The sequence below is a fragment of the Panulirus ornatus genome, chromosome 8, assembly GCF_036320965.1.
Source record: "Panulirus ornatus isolate Po-2019 chromosome 8, ASM3632096v1, whole genome shotgun sequence".
NCBI lineage: Eukaryota > Metazoa > Arthropoda > Malacostraca > Decapoda > Palinuridae > Panulirus > Panulirus ornatus.
In genome coordinates this window covers 17,101,732-17,121,966 of record NC_092231.1, presented here as the reverse complement: position 1 = coordinate 17,121,966, position 20,235 = coordinate 17,101,732, and the positions used below count along the sequence as shown (strand labels likewise).

General features: G+C 41.2%; 1 protein-coding gene across 7 annotated transcripts in view; it reads left to right on the top strand.

Moving 5' to 3' along the window:
- Positions 1-20,235, top strand: part of LOC139749847 (tudor domain-containing protein 7-like) — a 406,719-nt gene that overhangs the window by 122,408 nt on the left and 264,076 nt on the right. For all 7 annotated transcript variants that reach the window (XM_071664170.1, XM_071664167.1, XM_071664165.1 and 4 more), the window contains 2 exons: positions 8,895-8,998; positions 12,803-13,030. In XM_071664170.1, the coding sequence (XP_071520271.1) occupies positions 8,895-8,998; positions 12,803-13,030 (332 nt within the window). The remainder of the gene's footprint in view (positions 1-8,894; positions 8,999-12,802; positions 13,031-20,235) is intronic.

The following is a 20,235-nucleotide window of genomic DNA, read 5'->3' as shown; positions in this document are numbered from 1 at the left end:
ACGACACGCAGGGAATACGTGGGAAGTATTCTTAATCCCCTATCCCCAGGGATAAATAATAATAAGTGGTGAGGTGCCTGAGGATTGGCGGAATGCGTGCATAGTGCCATTGTACAAAGGCAAAGGGGATAAGAGTGAGTGCTCAAATTACAGAGGTATAAGTTTGTTGAGTATTCCTGGTAAATTATATGGGAGGGTATTGATTGAGAGGGTGAAGGCATGTACAGAGCATCAGATTGGGGAAGAGCAGTGTGGTTTCAGAAGTGGTAGAGGATGTGTGGATCAGGTGTTTGCTTTGAAGAATGTATGTGAGAAATACTTAGAAAAGCAAATGGATTTGTATGTAGCATTTATGGATCTGGAGAAGGCATATGATAGAGTTGATAGAGATGCTCTGTGGAAGGTATTAAGAATATATGGTGTGGGAGGCAAGTTGTTAGAAGCAGTGAAAAGTTTTTATCGAGGATGTAAGGCATGTGTACGTGTAGGAAGAGAGGAAAGTGATTGGTTCTCAGTGAATGTAGGTTTGTGGCAGGGGTGTGTGATGTCTCCATGGTTGTTTAATTTGTTTATGGATGGGGTTGTTAGAGAGGTAAATGCAAGAGTTTTGGAAAGAGGGGCAAGTATGAAGTCTGTTGGGGATGAGAGAGCTTGGGAAGTGAGTCAGTTGTTGTTCGCTGATGATACAGCACTGGTGGCTGATTCATGTGAGAAACTGCAGAAGCTGGTGACTGAGTTTGGTAAAGTGTGTGGAAGAAGAAAGTTAAGAGTAAATGTGAATAAGAGCAAGGTTATGAGGTACAGTAGGGTTGAGGGTCAAGTCAATTGGGAGTTGAGTTTGAATGGAGAAAAACTGGAGGAAGTGAAGTGTTTTAGATATCTGGGAGTGGATCTGGCAGCGGATGGAACCATGGAAGCGGAAGTGGATCATAGGGTGGGGGAGGGGGCCAAAATTCTGGGGGCCTTGAAGAATGTGTGGAAGTCGAGAACATTATCTCGGAAAGCAAAAATGGGTATGTTTGAAGGAATAGTGGTTCCAACAATGTTGTATGGTTGCGAGGCGTGGGCTATGGATAGAGTTGTGCGCAGGAGGATGGATGTGCTGGAAATGAGATGTTTGAGGACAATGTGTGGTGTGAGGTGGTTTGATCGAGTGAGTAACGTAAGGGTAAGAGAGATGTGTGGAAATAAAAAGAGCGTGGTTGAGAGAGCAGAAGAGGGTGTTTTGAAGTGGTTTGGGCACATGGAGAGAATGAGTGAGGAAAGATTGACCAAGAGGATATATGTGTCGGAGGTGGAGGGAACGAGGAGAAGAGGGAGACCAAATTGGAGGTGGAAAGATGGAGTGAAAAAGATTTTGTGTGATCGGGGCCTGAACATGCAGGAGAGTGAAAGGAGGGCAAGGAATAGAGTGAATTGGAGCGATGTGGTATACCGGGGTTGACGTGCTGTCAGTGGATTGAATCAAGGCATGTGAAGAGTCTGGGGTAAACCATGGAAAGCTGTGTAGGTATGTATATTTGCGTGTGTGGACGTATGTATATACATGTGTATGGGGGGGGGGGTTGGGCCATTTCTTTCGTCTGTTTCCTTGCGCTACCTCGCAAACGCGGGAGACAGCGACAAAGTATAATAAAAAAAAAATATATATATTATTATTATTTTGCTTTGTCGCTGTCTCCCGCGTTTGCGAGGTAGCGCAAGGAAACAGACGAAAGAAATGGCCCAACCCACCCCCATACACATGTATATACATACACGTCCACACACGCAAATATACATACCCATACATCTCAATGTACACATATATATACACACACAGACACATACATATATACACATGCACACAATTCACACTGTCAGCCTTTATTCATTTCCATTGCCACCTCGCCACACATGGAATAACATCTCCCTCCCCCCTCATGTGTGCGAGGTAGCGCTAGGAAAAGACAACAAAGGCCCCATTCGTTCACACTCAGTCTCTAGCTTTCATGCAATAATGCCCGAAACCACAGCTCCCTTTCCACATCCGGTTCCCACACAACTTTCTGGTTTACCCCAGACGCTTCACGTGCCCTGATTCAATCCACTGACAGCACGTCAACCCTGGTATACCACATCGATCCAATTCACTCTATTCCTTGCCCGCCTTTCACCCTCCTGCATGTTCAGGCCCCGATCACTCAAAATCTTTTTCACTCCATCTTTCCACCTCCAATTTGGTCTCCCACTTCTCCTCGTTCCCTCCACCTCCAACATATATATCCTCTTGGTCAATCTTTCCTCACTCATTCTCTCCATGTGCCCAAACCATTTCAAAACACCCTCTTCTGCTCTCTCAACCACGCTCTTTTTATTTCCACACATCTCTCTTATCCTTACATTACTTACTCGATCAAACCACCTCACACTACACATTGTCCTCAAACATCTCATTTCCAGCACATCCACCCTCCTGCGCACAACTCTATCCATAGCCCACTCCTCGCAACCATACAACATTGTTGGAACCACTATTCCTTCAAACATACCCATATTTGTTCTCCGAGATAATGTTCTCGACTTCCACACATTCTTCAAGGCTCCCAGGATTTTCGCCCCCTCCCCCACCCTACGATTCACTTCCGCTTCCATGGTTCCATCCGCTGCCAGATCCACTCCCAGATATCTAAAACACTTTACTTCCTCCAGTTTTTCTCCATTTAAACTTACCTCCCAATTGACTTGACCCTCAACCCTACTGTACCTAATAACCTTGCTCTTATTCACATTTACTCTTAACTTTCTTCTTTCACACACTTTACCAAGCTCAGTCACCAGCTTCTGCAGTTTCTCACATGAATCAGCCACCAGCGCTGTATCATCAGCGAACAACAACTGACTCACTTCCCAAGCTCTCTCATCCCCAACAGACTTCATACTTGCCCCTCTTTCCAAAACTCTTGCATTTACTTCCCTAACAACCCCATCCATCAACAAATTAAACAACCATGGAGACATCACACACCCTTGCCGCAAACCTACATTCACTGAGAACCAATCACTTTCCTCTCTTCCTACACGTACACATGCCTTACATCCTCGATAAAAACTTTTCACTGCTTCTAACAACTTGCCTCCCACACCATATATTCTTAATACCTTCCACAGAGCATCTCTATCAACTCCATCATATGCCTTCTCCAGATCCATAAATGCTACATACAAATCCATTTGCTTTTCTAAGTATGTCTCACATACATTCTTCAAAGCAAACATCTGATCCACACATCATCTACCACTTCTGAAACCACAATGCTCTTCCCCACAATATATATATATTGTATTTTAACTTTCTAAAATGGGAAACAGAAGAAGGAGTCACGCGGGGAGTGCTCATCCTCCTCGTAGGCTCAGATTGGGTTGTCTAAATGTGTGTGGATGTAACCAAGATGTGAAAAAAGGAGAGATAGGTAGTTTGTTTGAGGAAAGGAACCTGGATGTTTTGGCTCTGAGTGAAACGAAGCTCAAGGGTAAAGGGGAAGAGTGGTTTGGGAAGGTCTTGGGAGTAAAGTCAGGGGTTAGTGAGAGGACAAGAGCAAGGGAAGGAGTAGCAGTACTCCTGAAACAGGAGTTGTGGGAGTATGTGATAGAATGTAAGAAAGTAAATTCTCGATTAATATGGGTAAAACTGAAAGTTGATGGAGAGAGATGGGTGATTATTGGTGCATATGCATCTGGGCATGAGAAGAAAGATCATGAGGGGCAAGTGTTTTGGGAGCAGCTGAATGAGTGTGTTAGTGGTTTTGATGCACGAGACCGGGTTATAGTGATGGGTGATTTGAATGCAAAGGTGAGTAATGTGGCAGTTGAGGGAATAATTGGTATACATGGGGTGTTCATTGTTGTAAATGGAAATGGTGAAGAGCTTGTAGATTTATGTGCTGAAAAAGGACTGATGATTGGGAATACCTGGTTTAAAAAGCGAGCTATACATAAGTATACGTATGTAAGTAGGAGAGGTGGCCAGAGAGCGTTATTGGATTACGTGTTAATTGACAGGCGCGCAAAAGAGAGACTTTTGGAAATTAATGTGCTGAGAGGTGCAATTGGAGGGATGTCTGATCATTATCTTGTGAAGGCGAAGGTGAAGATTTGTATGGGTTTTCAGAAAAGAAGAGTGAATGTTGGGGGTGAAGAGGGTGGTGAGAGGAAGTGAGCTTGGGAAGGAGACTTGTGTGAGGAAGTACCAGGAGAGACTGAGTACAGAATGGAAAAAGGTGAGAGCAAAGGAGGTAAGGGGAGTAGGGGAGGAATGGGATGTATTTAGGGAAGCAGTGTTGGCTTGCACAAAAGATGCTTGTGGCATGAGAAGAGTGGGAGGTGGGTTGATTAGAAAGGGTAGTGAGTGGTGGGATGAAGAAGTAAGATTATTAGTGAAAGAGAAGAGAGAGGCATTTGGACAATTTTTGCAGGGAAAAAATGCAAATGAGTTGGAGATGTATAAAAGAAAGAGACAGGAGGTCAAGAGAAAGGTGCAAGAGGTGAAAAAGAAGGCAAGTGAGAGTTGGGGTGAGAGAGTATCATTAAATTTTAGGGAGAATAAAAGATGTTCTGGAAGGAGGTAGATAAAGTGCATAAGACAAGGGAGCAAATGGGAACTTCAGTGAAGGGGGCTAATGGGGAGGTGATAACAAGTAGTGGTGATGTGAGAAGGAGATGGAGTGAGTATTTTGAAGGTTTGTTGAATGTGTTTGATGATAGAGTGGCAGATATAGGGTGTTTTGGTCAAGGTGGTGTGCAAAGTGAGAGAGTTAGGGAAAATGATTTGGTAAACAGAGAGGAGGTAGTAAAAGCTTTGCGGAAGATGAAAGCCGGCAAGGCAGCAGGTTTGGATGGTATTGCAGTGGAACTTATTAAAAAAGGGGGTGACTGTATTGTTGACTGGCTGGTAAGGTTATTTAATGTATGATTCATGGTGAGGTGCCTGAGGAGATTGGTGGAATGCTTACATAGTGCCATTGTACAGAGGCAAAGGGGATAAGAGTGAGTGCTCAAATTACAGAGGTACAAGTTTGTCGAGTATTCCTTTTAAATTATATGGGAGAGTATTGATTGAGAGGGTGAAGGCATGTACAGAGCATCAGATTGGGGAAGAGCAGTGTGGTTTCAGAAGAAGGGTAGAGGATGTGTGGATCAGGTGTTTGCTTTGAAGAATGTATGTGAGAAATACTTAGAAAAGCAAATGGATTTGTATGTAGCATTTATGGATCTGGAGAAGGCATATGATAGAGTTGATAGAGATGCTCTGTGGAAGGTATTAAGAATATATGGTGTGGGAGGCAAGTTGTTAGAAGCAGTGAAAAGTTTTTATCGAGGATGTAAGGCATGTGTACGTGTAGGAAGAGAGGAAAGTGATTGGTTCTCAGTGAATGTAGGTTTGCGGCAGGGGTGTGTGATGTCTCCATGGTTGTTTAATTTGTTTATGGATTGGGTTGTTAGGGAGGTGAATGGAAGAGTTTTGGAAAAAGGGGCAAGTATGAAGTCTGTTGTGGATGAGAGAGCTTGGGAAGTGAGTCAGTTGTTGTTCGCTGATGATACAGCGCTGGTGGCTGATTCATGTGAGAAACTGCAGAAGCTGGTGACTGAGTTTGGTAAAGTGTGTGAAAGAAGAAAGTTAAGAGTAAATGTGAATAAGAGCAAGGTTATTAGGTACAGTAGGGTTGAGGGTCAAGTCAATTGGGAGGTAAGTTTGAATGGAGAAAAACTGGAGGAAGTAAAGTGTTTTAGATATCTGGGAGCTGATCTGGCAGCGGATGGAACCATGGAAGCAGAAGTGAATCATAGGATGGGGGAGGGGGTGAAAATCCTGGGAGCCTTGAAGAATGTGTGGAAGTCGAGAACATTATCTCGGAAAGCAAAAATGGGTATGTTTGAAGGAATAGTGGTTCCAACAATGTTGTATGGTTGCGAGGTGTGGGCTATGGATAGAGTTGTGCGCAGGAGGGTGGATGTGCTGGAAATGAGATGTTTGAGGGCAATGTGTGGTGTGAGGTGGTTTGATCGAGTAAGGAATGTAAGGGTAGGAGAGATGTGTGGAAATAAAAAGAGCATGGTTGAGAGAGCAGGAGAGGGTGTTTTGAAATGGTTTGGGCATATGGAGAGAATGAGTGAGGAAAGGTTGACTAAGATGATATATGTGTCGGAGGTGGAGGGAACGAGGAGAAGAGGGAGACCAAATTGGAGGTGGAAAGATGGAGTGAAAAAGATTTTGAGTTATCAGGGCCTGAACATGCAGGAGGGTGAAAGGCGGGCAAGGAATAGAGTGAATTGGATCGATGTGGTATACTGGGGTCAACGTGCTGTCAATGGATTGAATCAGGGGAAGTGAAGCGTCTGGGATAAACCATTTAAAGTTGTGTGGGTCCTGGATGTGGAAAGGGAGCTGTGGTTTTGGGCATTATTGCATGACAGCTAGAGACTGAGTGTGAACGAATGGGGCCTTTGTTGTCTTTTCGTAGCGCTACCTCGCACGCATGAGGGGGGAGGGGGATGTTATTCCATGTGTGGCGGTGTGGCGATGGGAATGAATAAAGGCAGACAGTGTGAATTGTGTGCATGTGTATCTATGTATATGTCTGTGTGTGTATATATATGTGTACATTGAGATGTATTGGTATGTATATTTGCGTGTGTGGATGTGTATGTATATACATGGGTATGGGGGTGGGTTAGGCCATTTCTTTCGTCTGTTTCCTTGCGCTACCTCGCAAACGTGGGAGACAGCGACAAAGCAAAATGAATAAATAAATAAATATATATACTTGTGTGTGTGGGTGGGTTAGGCCATTCTTTTATCTGCTTCCTTGCGCTACCTCGCTAATGTGGGAGACAGCAACTAAGTATAATAAAAAACGAATGTATATGTATGTGTGTGTGTGTGTGTGTGTCAGTGTGTCTGTATGTGTTAGAAGCAAAGAGAACAAGCAGAAGGTAGATACCAAATTGAAGATGGAAGGATGGGATGAAAAGGATTTTGAGCCATCAGGGCCTGAACATACAGGCGAGTTGAAAGGCATGCACATGCTGTCAGGTTATTGATTTGGGGTGTGAGGTAGCTATTGGAAACCATGTAAAAGTCTGTGTGGCCTGGTTAAGGGTAGGGGGCTTTGGATTCAGTGCATTATACATGACAGAATGGATGTTTGTAAATGTGGTCTACCCCACTAATGCAGTAAATGGCGATCAATTTTGAAAAAATGATAAGTGATACGATGAGGAAAGATGGTTGAGAGAACCATCACTCTTCAAGATACAACTCGTCTGTTGAGTATAGTATGTTAGCTTTGCTGCCATTGCAAAATCTTGTCATAGTTACTGGTAAATACATAGGTAGTTACTCTGCTCACCCATGTCTACTTATGTCTGCCCCTCCTTAAAAAGCAAGCATTCTTAGTAACCATTGGTTTTTTCAGCACACAACTCTGCAAGCTGTTCAACACTCATTCACATGGCTGAGTATCCCAAGCCCCTCCAGCTATACCCTCACCTGCCACATTTTCCAGTCTTGCATTCAAAGCACCCATCACTACTACCCAATCTCTCATGTTTGAACTTGTGAAAGTCTCCCAGCTTCTTCCAAAACACTCGTGCCTCTTCCTCCCACCTCTCTCTTCCAGGTGCATGAGCACAAGTAATTGCCCACTTCTCATAGTCCGCTGTCATTTTCACCATATCAATCTGGGGCTTACATTTCACACATTCCCACAGCCTCCCTAAATAGAAGTGCTATCCTTTCCTTAGCCCTTGCTATACCAACAACCCCTGACTTCACTCCTCAGACATTCCCAAACCATTCTTCCACCTTACCCATGAGCCTTGTTTTGCTCAGAGCTAGAACATTTAGGTTTTTCTCCCCAAACATACTACAGTAGAACCCCTCTCCAATGGATTAGATTTAGAGAAGGTAGTCCATTGAAAGCCAAATCCTACCACATCCCAAATTTTTCTGATGATTGAAAAGTCAACAATTGCAGTGGAAAGCTACTTATTCTTTCGAGGCCGGAGGTGTTCAGAGAGTAGTAAAGACCACTCTGAATCAGATGGAATTAGCTCCGGGGTCACATGGAGGCACCTGAACCACCTCATGGTCAGTAATGGGGCTTGTATGAGGTGCAAGCTATCTTTCCTTATGCTCATGATGCTCAGTGATTTTTAGCTGTTCAGTAGTGCTGAGGTGTTAACTGGGTCTCTTTATTATATACATCATGGATAACATTCTGATCTGCCATGATTAATAGCAGAAAGACAGGCAGTTTTGTGAAAACTTGGGCACTGAGTTCATTTATGTGTTGACTAAGTGGGTGCTTGTGGCAGACCAGCAGGCAGCGACCAAGCTATTCTTTTCATCTTGAAATTTCTGCTAAGATGATTTTTGTAGGTTTTCATCTTGAAATTTCTACAATGGGGTGTAGTCTGGTGGGGTTTGGAGGGTCTGTTAGATGTTAAATTCCAATACATTGAAGCCCATTAGAATGGGGATATACTGTACCCTATCTCTATCTGCTTCTCACGTTGGTTACAGCCACACACACTTTAAGACACCCTAGTTTTATCCTTCGAGGAGGATGAACACTTCATGCATGGATCATTTTGTTCCAACTTTTAGAAATTGAAATAGAAGATAGTTTCAGGTCCCTTTGTTCCTCTACCTCTTCTTTGCCTATGCGGCACACAAAGAATATTGATGCTTTGGTTGCTTTTTTTCTATCTTAAACAAGTTGTCATATCTTTTTGTTACTGTTGTAGTTAAAGCCATATGGTAAGAGATGTAGCCAAAATTAGTAAGCAGAAAGTGTTTTTGCCTAAGACTGTGTCCAAGTAAATGCCTACTAATTTGAGATTTTTTTCTGCAGGAAATAAAGTTACAGTGAGGTTTGTGGATCATGGAGATGATGAAACAATCGATTTAAGAAATCTTCATCATCTTCAGAAGAACTTCTTTGCTCTTCCAGCTCAGGTAAAAATTTTATTTACTTTAATCTTATTCCTTCCATCACTATTGACTGATCTTGTTAGGTGATTAAGTTTTCCTCTGTAGGCTTACACATGACATAACAATGAAAAGGATGTGGAAAGTATATAGACCACATGTTTAAATGGAGAAACATCATGCTTTTGCACTTATGCTTTGTTCTTCTAAAATGTTGAGCATCCTGAATCACCAGAAATATCACTCCTACTCCAACTTTCAACCCACTCTTTATCCTCTATATTTTCAAACCATTCATCTCTTTAGTTTCAGGTAGAGTCAGAACATCCAATTTTGTCCCATCACACTTGGCAGCAGTCTCTCCCTTCTTATCTTGATATGGATGAATCCATGTGTATTGTCACATCAGCCAGAGCTTTTGAGATCTTGTTTGTGTCTTTCTTCTAAATTATGTTTTTGGAAAGTGATGGTATAGGAAGTGGAGGGTTTTCAGCCACTGTCTGCTCCTGTTCATTAGTTGCTTCTTATGACTTGCTGGAGATGCATGGGTTCTTTTACTACCCTATCCCCATGAATAAAGCAGCATTGTGATTTAGGATAAAGAATCATACTATATACGTGTTGAAGAAGGAGCTTTGGTACTCTGTTAAGGAGTGTAAGAATGGAAATTTAGGATAGATATTGGTTAGAATGAAAGTAGACTTTGAGATATGGGTGTGTGTTAAGTGCCTGGTAGTGAGAGAAGTGAAGAAAGGGAGTGCTGTTTAGGAGTAGTTTTAATTCAAAGGATCTGATATTGCTAGGGGACCTGAATGCAAGACTAGGTGATGTAATTGGGGGGGCATGAGGTGCCTGGTGTAAATGAAAATGGGGAACTGTTTGTATGCTGAAAGAAGGTTGGTGACTGGGAATACTGTGGTATAAATAAGGGTGCATGCAAAGTGGGCATGGATGAGTAGGATTGGGGGTTATTGGACATTGTTGAATTATGTGCTGATTGATAGGCTTGCAAAGGAAAGGCTATTAGAGCTGATTGATAGGCTTGCAAAGGAAAGGTTATTAGACATTGATGTGTTGAGAAGGGCAGCAGGTGGGATGTCTAATCATTTTTTGGATTGAGACTAATGAAAAATGAATACAGAGAAGGAAATAGCACAAGTTCGATAAAATTTGTGAGAGTGAGTGAGCTTGGAAAAGAGGTCTTTGTCCATGGATTCTAAAAAATGGAGTGAAGTTTGACATAATTAGAGAGTAATGACTCAAGAGGAAGTAGGAGAGGATTAGAGAGTATTTATGGAAGCAGGCTTACAAGTATGGGTCAGGTGTATGGTATGCGGAAGAGAGGATGTGGGTGTATGAGAAAGGATATTGAATATGAGCAAATTGAATTATAAGTGTAAGAGAAGAGATAGGTGTATGGATAGTATTTGCTGGTATGCAAGAGAAAGCAGTCGGTTAAGAAAAAAGGTCAGATAGCAGAAAAAGAGGGCTATTAAGAGATAGGAAGAGAGAGTATTGATTAAGTTTGTAGGGAATGAGAAAATATTTTGGAAGGAAGCAAAAAGTGTGAGAAAAACAAAATAACGGATGGAAGTGACAGTGACGGGAGCAGATGGGGAGATGGAAGCAGGAAGAAGAGATGAAAAGGGTATTGTGGGAGTTGAATGTGTCAGATGACAAGGTAACAGACATGGTGTGTTTGGGAAGAGATTGCATGAAGAGTAATTCATAGTGATTTGTGTAGTGAAGAGAGAGTAGGTTATGAAAGCTCTGTGTGAGATGAAATATGGCAGGAACAGATGGGATCACAGTTAAGAAAGAGGGTGACATTGCTTTTCTCCTGCCTAATTCACATTAGTCTTCTCAGAATTTCATTGTTCCTCCTCTCTCATCCCGTAACAGTTGTCCCTTATTTGGAGTGTGACCTATGTCTTCACCACATCCTATCTTGAAGTTCCTTTGCTTTTTGACATCTTTTACTAAACCATTTTCCCTCTACACATTCTCCATATTTGAGGCTAGAAGTACACAAGTTCCCACCACTCACTGTAGATTTCACAGAACCTCTCACCACAGTTCCCAGATTTCTGGCTACTGAACTCCATTACCCAATCTGTGTTACCTTAAGAATTGATGGGATATGTGTAGTTTCCACAGTCATATCTCCTCTTTAAGGATTGTTTCACCTCACTCTTTTAAATCTTCATTTGCCACAAACTTCACCAGTACATAATCACTTTTCCACTTGGTGTATCACCTATGATATTTCAATGTCCATTCAGGTTTATGCAAAGCTATGGTCACCTATGATGATGAATCTGTTCCTCTCACCCTGGTGTGTTTACTGATGTGCTCGTATTGAAAATTTTCCTCTATACACTTCAGAAACCTTTTCTCCATGATTTCTCGTGTATAAGCACCTATTTGTTCTGTGCAGGGAGGGAGTTTTACACACATGGGGTTCAATCTCATGAACACATGCGATATACAGTATGCTTTAGCACTCGGTGGTTATAGACTGTATCCACCCTATTTGTATGTGTGCTTTTCACATGGTGCTGTCAACACTGTACCACCGTGCTATGAGCCTAGTGATGATTGAGATATTCCAAATATAAGCCCATGTAAATTAAAAGGTTTTGTATTATGCTTGTTATTTTGGAAATGATAAAAACTAAATATGCTTAAATTGATAGGTACCTGTATTATCACTCCTCTAGAGTATCTGAGTCAAGCATATGTCATATTTTCACATAATAATTTTGGTTGTCTTAATAAGGCTTGCATGAGGTAAAGTTGTAACACCATATGCTTTGGCATTGTGATCATTACAAGCCACTTGAGATTTAAGAATATGGACTGATGTGTGGAAATACTCTCTTGAGATGCCAATGATTGAATTCTATATAATCAACACCCTTACAGTCAATCATGGACCAATTAAAAATGAGATCCCACATAACACCCTTACAGGCAAATGTGGACTTATTAAAAATGAGATCCCACATAGGGATACTTTCAGCCAACTTCTGGAGGTAGCACAGCCCATATATGAAATATCAGAAGTCATAAGGGTGATGCATACCCACCTTCATTGGCAAGGTAGACCTACCTACCTGCCTTCCTGCCCTGGAGCTCCCTTCTTCTACAAGGCCCCTGCAGCACACCTAGGCAGGACTACAGTTCATAAAGTTCAGTGTGTATATGTTATGTCAGTGTTAGGCTGAATATAGGATGTTGAAGAGTGAAGGAGGGGTAAGCATTGTGTTTTTATTTTGGGATTGGTGGTTAGTTTGGATGGGAAGAGTTTATTGCTCTTGCAAAGAAGAGAGTGCAAAGCAGATTGAGGTGGGATTGTATTGGTGGGATTTATGTTTCATTATGTAGGAATTAACTGTTCATGGTTGCGAGGCAGCCAGTGATTGTTCTGAGTGCTCTGGTTTGTGTAGTTTGTATTCTTGTTAGGTGAGTTTTTTATAGGGCTGATGACCAAGCCCTATTTAGGATTGAGCAGATGTATTGTTTAAAGAGAATACTAAGGGACTATTTATCTTCACCAGATTTGGTACCAGTTATTATTGTAGGGGATGTAGATTGATTGTTTATTTTGAGTTTATGATTTTGATATGGGGATGAATGTCTTGTATGTCATATGTGATGCTCAGAATAGTTAGTGTTTTTATGGTATTTGGAGGGAATTTCAGATTTGAATTATAATCTTGCATAAAATGGTTTGAGCATGATTATGAGCATCTTGCCATGGTAATACTGCATTTGTATTGCATCTCTCTCTTAATACTTTGTGTAATCTATTATATCTTCTATTTACAGAATGTCAGTTGTTCTTTGGCTGGCTTAGAATATGCTAGGAAAGATGCGAGTGCTGTTACCCTTCTTCAGAATCTTGCACTTGGTCAAACACTGGTGGCCCAGATATTATCCCGGCAAAAGCCCATTTCACTTATTCTCTTCAACACCACAACTGATGAAGATATCAATATCAACCAGAAAGTGTCTGAACACCTTGATCACAATTTTGTGGAGCCAGTTCTTCCTGCGGTAAGTCAGAATGCATCCTCTGTAAGATTACTTTATTGGTAATTACTAAGGATTTTGAGTTAGTAAGGAGAAAATCAAAATTTTATCCATAAATTCATCAGAAGTAAATTGTCAGTAAAAGACCAGCTAATCAGGCTCAGAGAAAGGGAGGATTGTGGAGGATGATAAGGATATGAGAAGAGCCAAACATAAAGTTCAAAATTTTTTCCTAGTCGAAGACAAAATAGATCCATCACCTTGGGTTGGAATCAGGTGGAGGTCTTAGAAAGCATTAAGATATCTAGGATGTAAGGCATGTGTACGTGTAGGAAGAGAGGAAAGTGATTGGTTCTCAGTGAATGTAGGTTTGCGGCAGGGGTGTGTGATGTCTCCATGGTTGTTTAATTTGTTTATGGATGGGGTTGTTAGGGAGGTGAATGCAAGAGTTTTGGAAAGAGGGGCAAGTATGAAGTCTGTTGGGGATGAGAGAGCTTGGGAAGTGAGTCAGTTGTTGTTTGCTGATGATACAGCGCTGGTGGCTGATTCATGTGAGAAACTGCAGAAGCTGGTGACTGAGTTTGGTAAAGTGTGTGAAAGAAGAAAGTTAAGAGTAAATGTGAATAAGAGCAAGGTTATTAGGTACAGTAGGGTTGAGGGTCAAGTCAATTGGGAGGTGAGTTTGAATGGAGAAAAACTGGAGGAAGTGAAGTGTTTTAGATATCTGGGAGTGGATCTGTCAGCGGATGGAACCATGGAAGCGGAAGTGGATCATAGGGTGGGGGAGGGGGTGAAAATTCTGGGGGCCTTGAAGAATGTGTGGAAGTCGAGAACATTATCTCGGAAAGCAAAAATGGGTATGTTTGAAGGAATAGTGGTTCCAACAATGTTGTATGGTTGCGAGGCGTGGGCTATGGATAGAGTGGTGCGCAGGAGGATGGATGTGCTGGAAATGAGATGTTTGAGGACAATGTGTGGTGTGAGGTGGTTTGATCGAGTAAGTAACGTAAGGGTAAGAGAGATGTGTGGAAATAAAAAGAGCATGGTTGAGAGAGCAGAAGAGGGTGTTTTGAAATGGTTTGGGCACATGGAGAGAATGAGTGAGGAAAGATTGACCAAGAGGATATATGTGTCGGAGGTGGAGGGAACGAGGAGAAGAGGGAGACCAAATTGGAGGTGGAAAGATGGAGTGAAAAAGATTTTGTGTGATCGGGGCCTGAACATGTAGGAGGGTGAAAGGAGGGCAAGGAATAGAGTGAATTGGATCGATGTGGTATACCGGGGTTGACGTGCTGTCAGTGGATTGAATCAGGGCATGTGAAGCGTCTGGGGTAAACCATGGAAAGCTGTGTAGGTATGTATATTTGCGTGTGTGGACGTGTATGTATATATATGTGTATGGGGGTGGGTTGGGCCATTTCTTTCGTCTGTTTCCTTGCGCTACCTCGCAAACGCGGGAGACAGCGACAAAGCAAAAAAAAAGAAAAAAAAATCTAGAAAAGCCATCAAGAATGATAATCCGTCTTGACCGATACAAGGCACTTACGAAGTAAGTGTTTCACTGCTTTATGCACCATCCTGTTTGTTCCTTCCGTATCATTGTATCTTTGTTCTGGTTTGTTGCAGTTTTTCTGAGGATTATATGATGATAACACTATTGTGCTCTTCCTCCCTACAGTTAATAGTACCATTATATACTCTCTGAATTGGCCATCTTCCACTATTTTTTGATGAAACTTCAAGCTTTCTTTTATCAACAGGGCTAACCCTTCTCCCTCCTTTACTTTCTGTGTCCTTTCCTGCTATCATTAACCCTCTGGGCAGCACAAGTGAGAGCAAATCTCTTTGGTGAGCTTAGTTTCCATGACTCCAGTAACATCAAGTGTATTTTCCCTTACATGATCCTTGAATTGTAGTTCTTTATCACTAACTATTAATTCATTAGCATTTGAAAACATTACTTTCTGTCTGACTTTGCCATCTCCTAACACTCCTGCCCTCTCTGCATTTCTACTGGGTCTGTTCCATCCTCTTGCCTTATGTGGCATCTCCAGTTTTTCCTTTGACCTTACTCTCTGCTTTTCTCCCTTTCTTCCTTAGATTTATCACACTTGATGAATATCCCAGTGATTTGCATCATGTCTTTAAGATTCCTAACTTTTCTAAGTAATTCCTGGCTTGATGACTCATAGTCCCAAGTTACCATAACATATTCTTTTCCCTTTCTTTATCACAGAAATCACTTCTGGCAGTCCCATAGCCTCCAGCAGTCGTTTGATATGCATTTCTTCCTATTTTCCCTTTTTTTTTCTAGTGTATGATCTCCTTCCAAGCCACAGATAATTGCTGATTTATGTCTGTCAACCTCCTGCTTTACTAGTCCTTCTAATAATGATAATGGGATATGATGATCAAGTGTTTTATTTGGGCCCCAAAATGATAGTTACACGAGAGCTTACTAATGAACCAGCACTTCAGTGGTTGTTAAGTTGAACTCCTCTGACCCAGGTAGCTGTCTTTTCTTTCTGCTGGCAGTCTTTCCACAAATATAGAGCCTCTCCATGTCAGACAGAACCCTTGACAACACTTAACTCACAAAACTTAATCTTCGTAACTTTAGATTTTTCTTGTAATGAGCACTGTGCGCTAGCCCTGCCTTTTATGCAAAATTGTAGGAGCAGTTGATACAAGCAGTAAGTAGGATTATTAGACTGGAGCTTCAGGTGTGAACATTAGGTGGAAGCATTAGGTGGAAGTAATAGATTAGAACATTAGGTGGACACATTATGCTGTAGTTGGTAGAAACATTAGGTAGGAGCCTCTGGAAACACTGCACTAGAGTTGCCTTCTGCCAGTGACCTCTTAAGGGTGAAGCACAGAAGGCTAAAAATGGCACGAGTTCACCAGTTATAGAGAGACTTTTGCTGTAGCCACCTCCTTAAAGGAGTTCCTGAAGGGTACAGTTGTCAGAAAGTGTCAGAGGTATACAGATATTCTTATTAGAGAAGGTTAGTTTGTTTTCTTTTTTGATTTTTATGTCTTTTAAGATTGTTTAAATGACATTTTAGTTAATTTTCTCGTTATTGTATTTTGTTTTTTGAAAATACTTAGGCTGGAAAAACACATAAACAGTCTGCAAAAACCTTCTCTATTTCTTCATATATTTTCAAACGCAATGTTGCACTTGTATGTTATTACTTTGTCATCTTGTTTGGCCTTGATTACCCCCTGCAAACATCTGGGCATTGGAAAGGTTCTTGAAGTATTTTAGGTCCATATTTTGATTCCTTTGGGTCTTTATCTCATGAATAAGGTGAGACTGATGAAGTGTAGCAGGAGGCAGATGCCTGATTGTGCATTCTGAGCACTCAGTGAGCGTAGAAATTTTAAGTGTACTCGCATTTTCTTGTTTCCAAGTGAGAAGCTTTCTTATCCTTTAAAAAAGTAAGAGCTAGCCACCTTGAAGCACAGGTGGAAGAAGTACAGTGCCCAGAGGAAAAATATTCAAAATAAAGTGGCAGCCTGGAAGGGAAAAGAAGGAACATCATCCTCTCAAGATAGCCTGAGGCACACCATGGCAGGTTGCTGGTGCTCACACCATTAGAAACTCTAGTCTCCACAACCAGATGCATGATGATTTCACCCTAAGAGCTTTGCTTGTACCCACAGTAAACCTTAGCCATGCATCGCCTTTGAAAATGTATGGGGAGTGGGGGAGACAAGGTTCTTTGTGAACACTGTCAACCAAGTTTAGAACTGAAAAGGGTTAGATTTAAAGGAGATATGACAAAGAATTTCCAAATACATCCTAGTCATGCTGCCCTTTACCCAGTTCCTTATAGACTCTTGATGCTAAGTAATGATGTATGAGAATAACTGTTACCTTTCCTATAGATATGGAGCTGAAATTTGGGTCATGACAGAGAAAGTTATTGGTTCTTGGCCTTTTCTTGTCATGTATCGCTAACTTGGCCTTTTACCTAGTGTACCATTTTAATTTGGTGAGATTATTGAGCAAGTAGATCTTAAAGTTTCAACATTATGTAGCATGAATAGATGTATGTGAAATATATTTCCAACATACCTTTACATTCAAAGATGTGCTTCACTTTGGTTTTATTTATACTTGAACTGTTGAGGTTATCACAGCTTACCATCTGGGTATCTCTCCTGTATTATTAGTAGTCATGCCACTTTTTAGGAACCATTGATTTAGTTTACAAGCATCACAGATAAAACATCTCAGAGTGATGCTTAGAAAGACAAGAAAAGACATTTAAAAAATGGTAATCAGCCTGATGATTGTGGTGCTTAGGTTATTGAAAGAAAAAGAAAACTTAGTAGAATTATTCAGGCTTGTTCAACTAATGAATGTGACTCAGCTTCCATACTTGGCAGTTAGCAAGAGAATGTGTAGCAGGAAACCTATAAAAAGACTGTGAACTGACTGCATGCAAGAGTTTCTAACATGATGGCAAATAACACCATTCAAGAGTTAAGAAACGGGGATGTTTTGATGACAGACAACAGTGGAGAGAATTACTATTATGATCTAGATGACAGGCATAAGTTTACCTTGGGAGAATTAAGTAAGAGTTAGATTTTTTTAAAGATTCCAGCCACTGACAAAAGTCCACATAAAGGCTGGGCCTTAATTGTAATATAGAGAATTATGAAACAAGAAAAGACCAAGGGAAAGTATTTATGAATTTTGGAGGAAGTTGAAAACCTGTCTTTTAAAATGTGCCAGGTCATAGTTATTGAGAAAGACATGAAAGGGTAGAGAGTTCCAAAGCTTATGTGTAGGGAAAGAAGCAGGTATCAAAATGGCCCACCCTTGAGTTGTTGATGGCCACACAGTAATCATGTGACTCAGCAGCTTGCTGAGTATTGCGTGGTCTAGCTAATGGTGTGGGCACACAAGCAGCCAGCTCTCAGTAGCAAAAATCAAAGAAATAGGGCAATGGGGTCAAATTTGGAAGTTAGCCTGGGACATTTTATAAGTCAGATTGCTTTTGACTCAACTCTGTCAAGTAAGGTTGCAGAGCTAGAACTAACCCAGATGTGAGAGCAGTACTCCATACAAGGATGAATCAATCCTATGTATAAACAGAGCAACTGTTCAGAAGAAAGGAAGTTTCAACATCTTAAACAGGACACCCAGTTTCTTAGAGGCAGACTTACCTATTCGTTTACTGTGGGGTTTCCAAGAAAGAGTAGATGTTACCATAATATCAAATATGTTCATTGAGTCAAGAGATGGAATTACAGAACCATCAAAGGAGAGACTAGAGTTGTGAGGAGTTTTTGATTGAGAGATGGGTAGAAACTGGGTCTTCGGGGCATCAAACTTATCAGGATTTTGTGTACCCCACTGAGATATCCTGTTGAAGTCCAAGTTTTTGAGGAATGTGTGTCAAGACGAGTTGCAGATCGAGTGAGAGAAGAGTGAGCAGAATTGAAGGATTTGGATGAATGCAATGTTGAGTCATCAGTGTATGAGTGCACTGGATTATTTGTGGAGGAGAGGAAATTATTGAAAAAAGGAGAAAAAGTGTAGCGGACAGGACAAAACCCTGAGGGACACTGCTGTTGACGGAGAAAAGGTGGGAGGCTGATCCATCAAGATCCAGTGCGTTAGATCAGCCAGAGAGGAAGCCAGATATGAAGGAGCAAAGTGAGGGAGGGGGCTTAGAAATGCGACTCTGATGCCACACCCTGTCAAAAGCCTTAGATATGTCAAGGACAACTACACATGACTCCCCAGAATCTTTCAGGGATGGTGACCATACATTAGTAAGATAGGAAAGAATATCACCAGTGGATCTCACCTTATGGAAGCCATACTGGTGATCAGAGAGAAGACTGTGATTTTCGAGGTGTTTAAGGAAATGGTAGATATCAAAGCAGTAGGAGGATAGTTAGAGGGGTCAGAATGGTCACCCTTTTTAGAGATGGGACATATCAATGCATGCTTCCATGGGAAGCAAAAGCTTTGATTTTTAAACAGAAATGGAACAGATCAGCAAGCGCAGATGCAAGTTCAGAGGCACGCACTTTCAGTACACAGGGATGTGTGTATGATTATAGATTTATTTACTGTGATACTGTACCTTCAGAGGTTTCTATTTGTGCACACCTTAACCTCTAGACAGTGGCTAATCTTGCTCATTATGATGCTACATACATGAACAGAAAACTGCACCACATGATATTTTAACGTAAGTATCCTTAAGAGGCCTTTCTCTTTGTCAGGAAAACTTCTCCTAGTACCCTTGCAGTCATCATTGTAGGTGCACATATGCCAACCTCTTAAGTCATGTGTCCATTGACCTTGCAGAAAATGGATAGATTGTTTGTTGACCTAAGTGATGAGGAACACTTACAAAATGTCGTGTATCGGGTAGTGAGGAAATTGATGAAGAATGATAGATAAAATGAGAAACCTTGATTGTCTCAAGGTGATTTTAACGGAAGTAAGGAAGAAAGGGACCAGCATGGACCCCTCCACATTTCTCAACCACCCTTGTGTTTGGCCTTTGTCTGATGATGTGGAGATTACATAACAAACGATGGTAGAGAGCTGTAATATTTTCAAACATATATTGAGTGCTAAATATTTACTCTCGCTGGGCCCCATCTTTTAAGCAGTCTTCACTTAACTGTCACACAACTTTTGAAATTTCTGATTACTTTCCATGTTTGGGACATACATATTTAGTTTGCTCTCATCTGTTACTTGTATACCATGAAAGTGCTTTTTCATATTTTTTAACAAGTTTTTTAACTTAATCTCATGTTATATCCTCTGGTTGCTCTATCCCTACATCTCTCGAAGAACTGTTCGCTGTCACTGTCATCAGTCTGTTTTAAAACTCTTATGGTTATGATCAACCTTACTCTTTGCTGTTCCTTGATGGGCAAATTAAAACCTCAACCCTTTACCAGTAATTTATGTCTCTTAATTCTTGTATCATCATTGTTACCTTCCTCTGGACCTTCTATGTTAGGTCATTTTTAGTTGGAATGACCAAACTTGTGAAGCATATTCTAATTTTGGCCTTTTATATGATGTGAACAGCTTGCTGAATTTTTTCTTGTCTATGAACTTGAATGCAGTTATGACATTTTCTAGCAGACATTAGGTCTTCTTAATTTTTATTTTAAGCTGGGACTCTAGAGACAGGGGTAATGTCTACTCTCAGGTCTCTTTCATACACAGATTAATG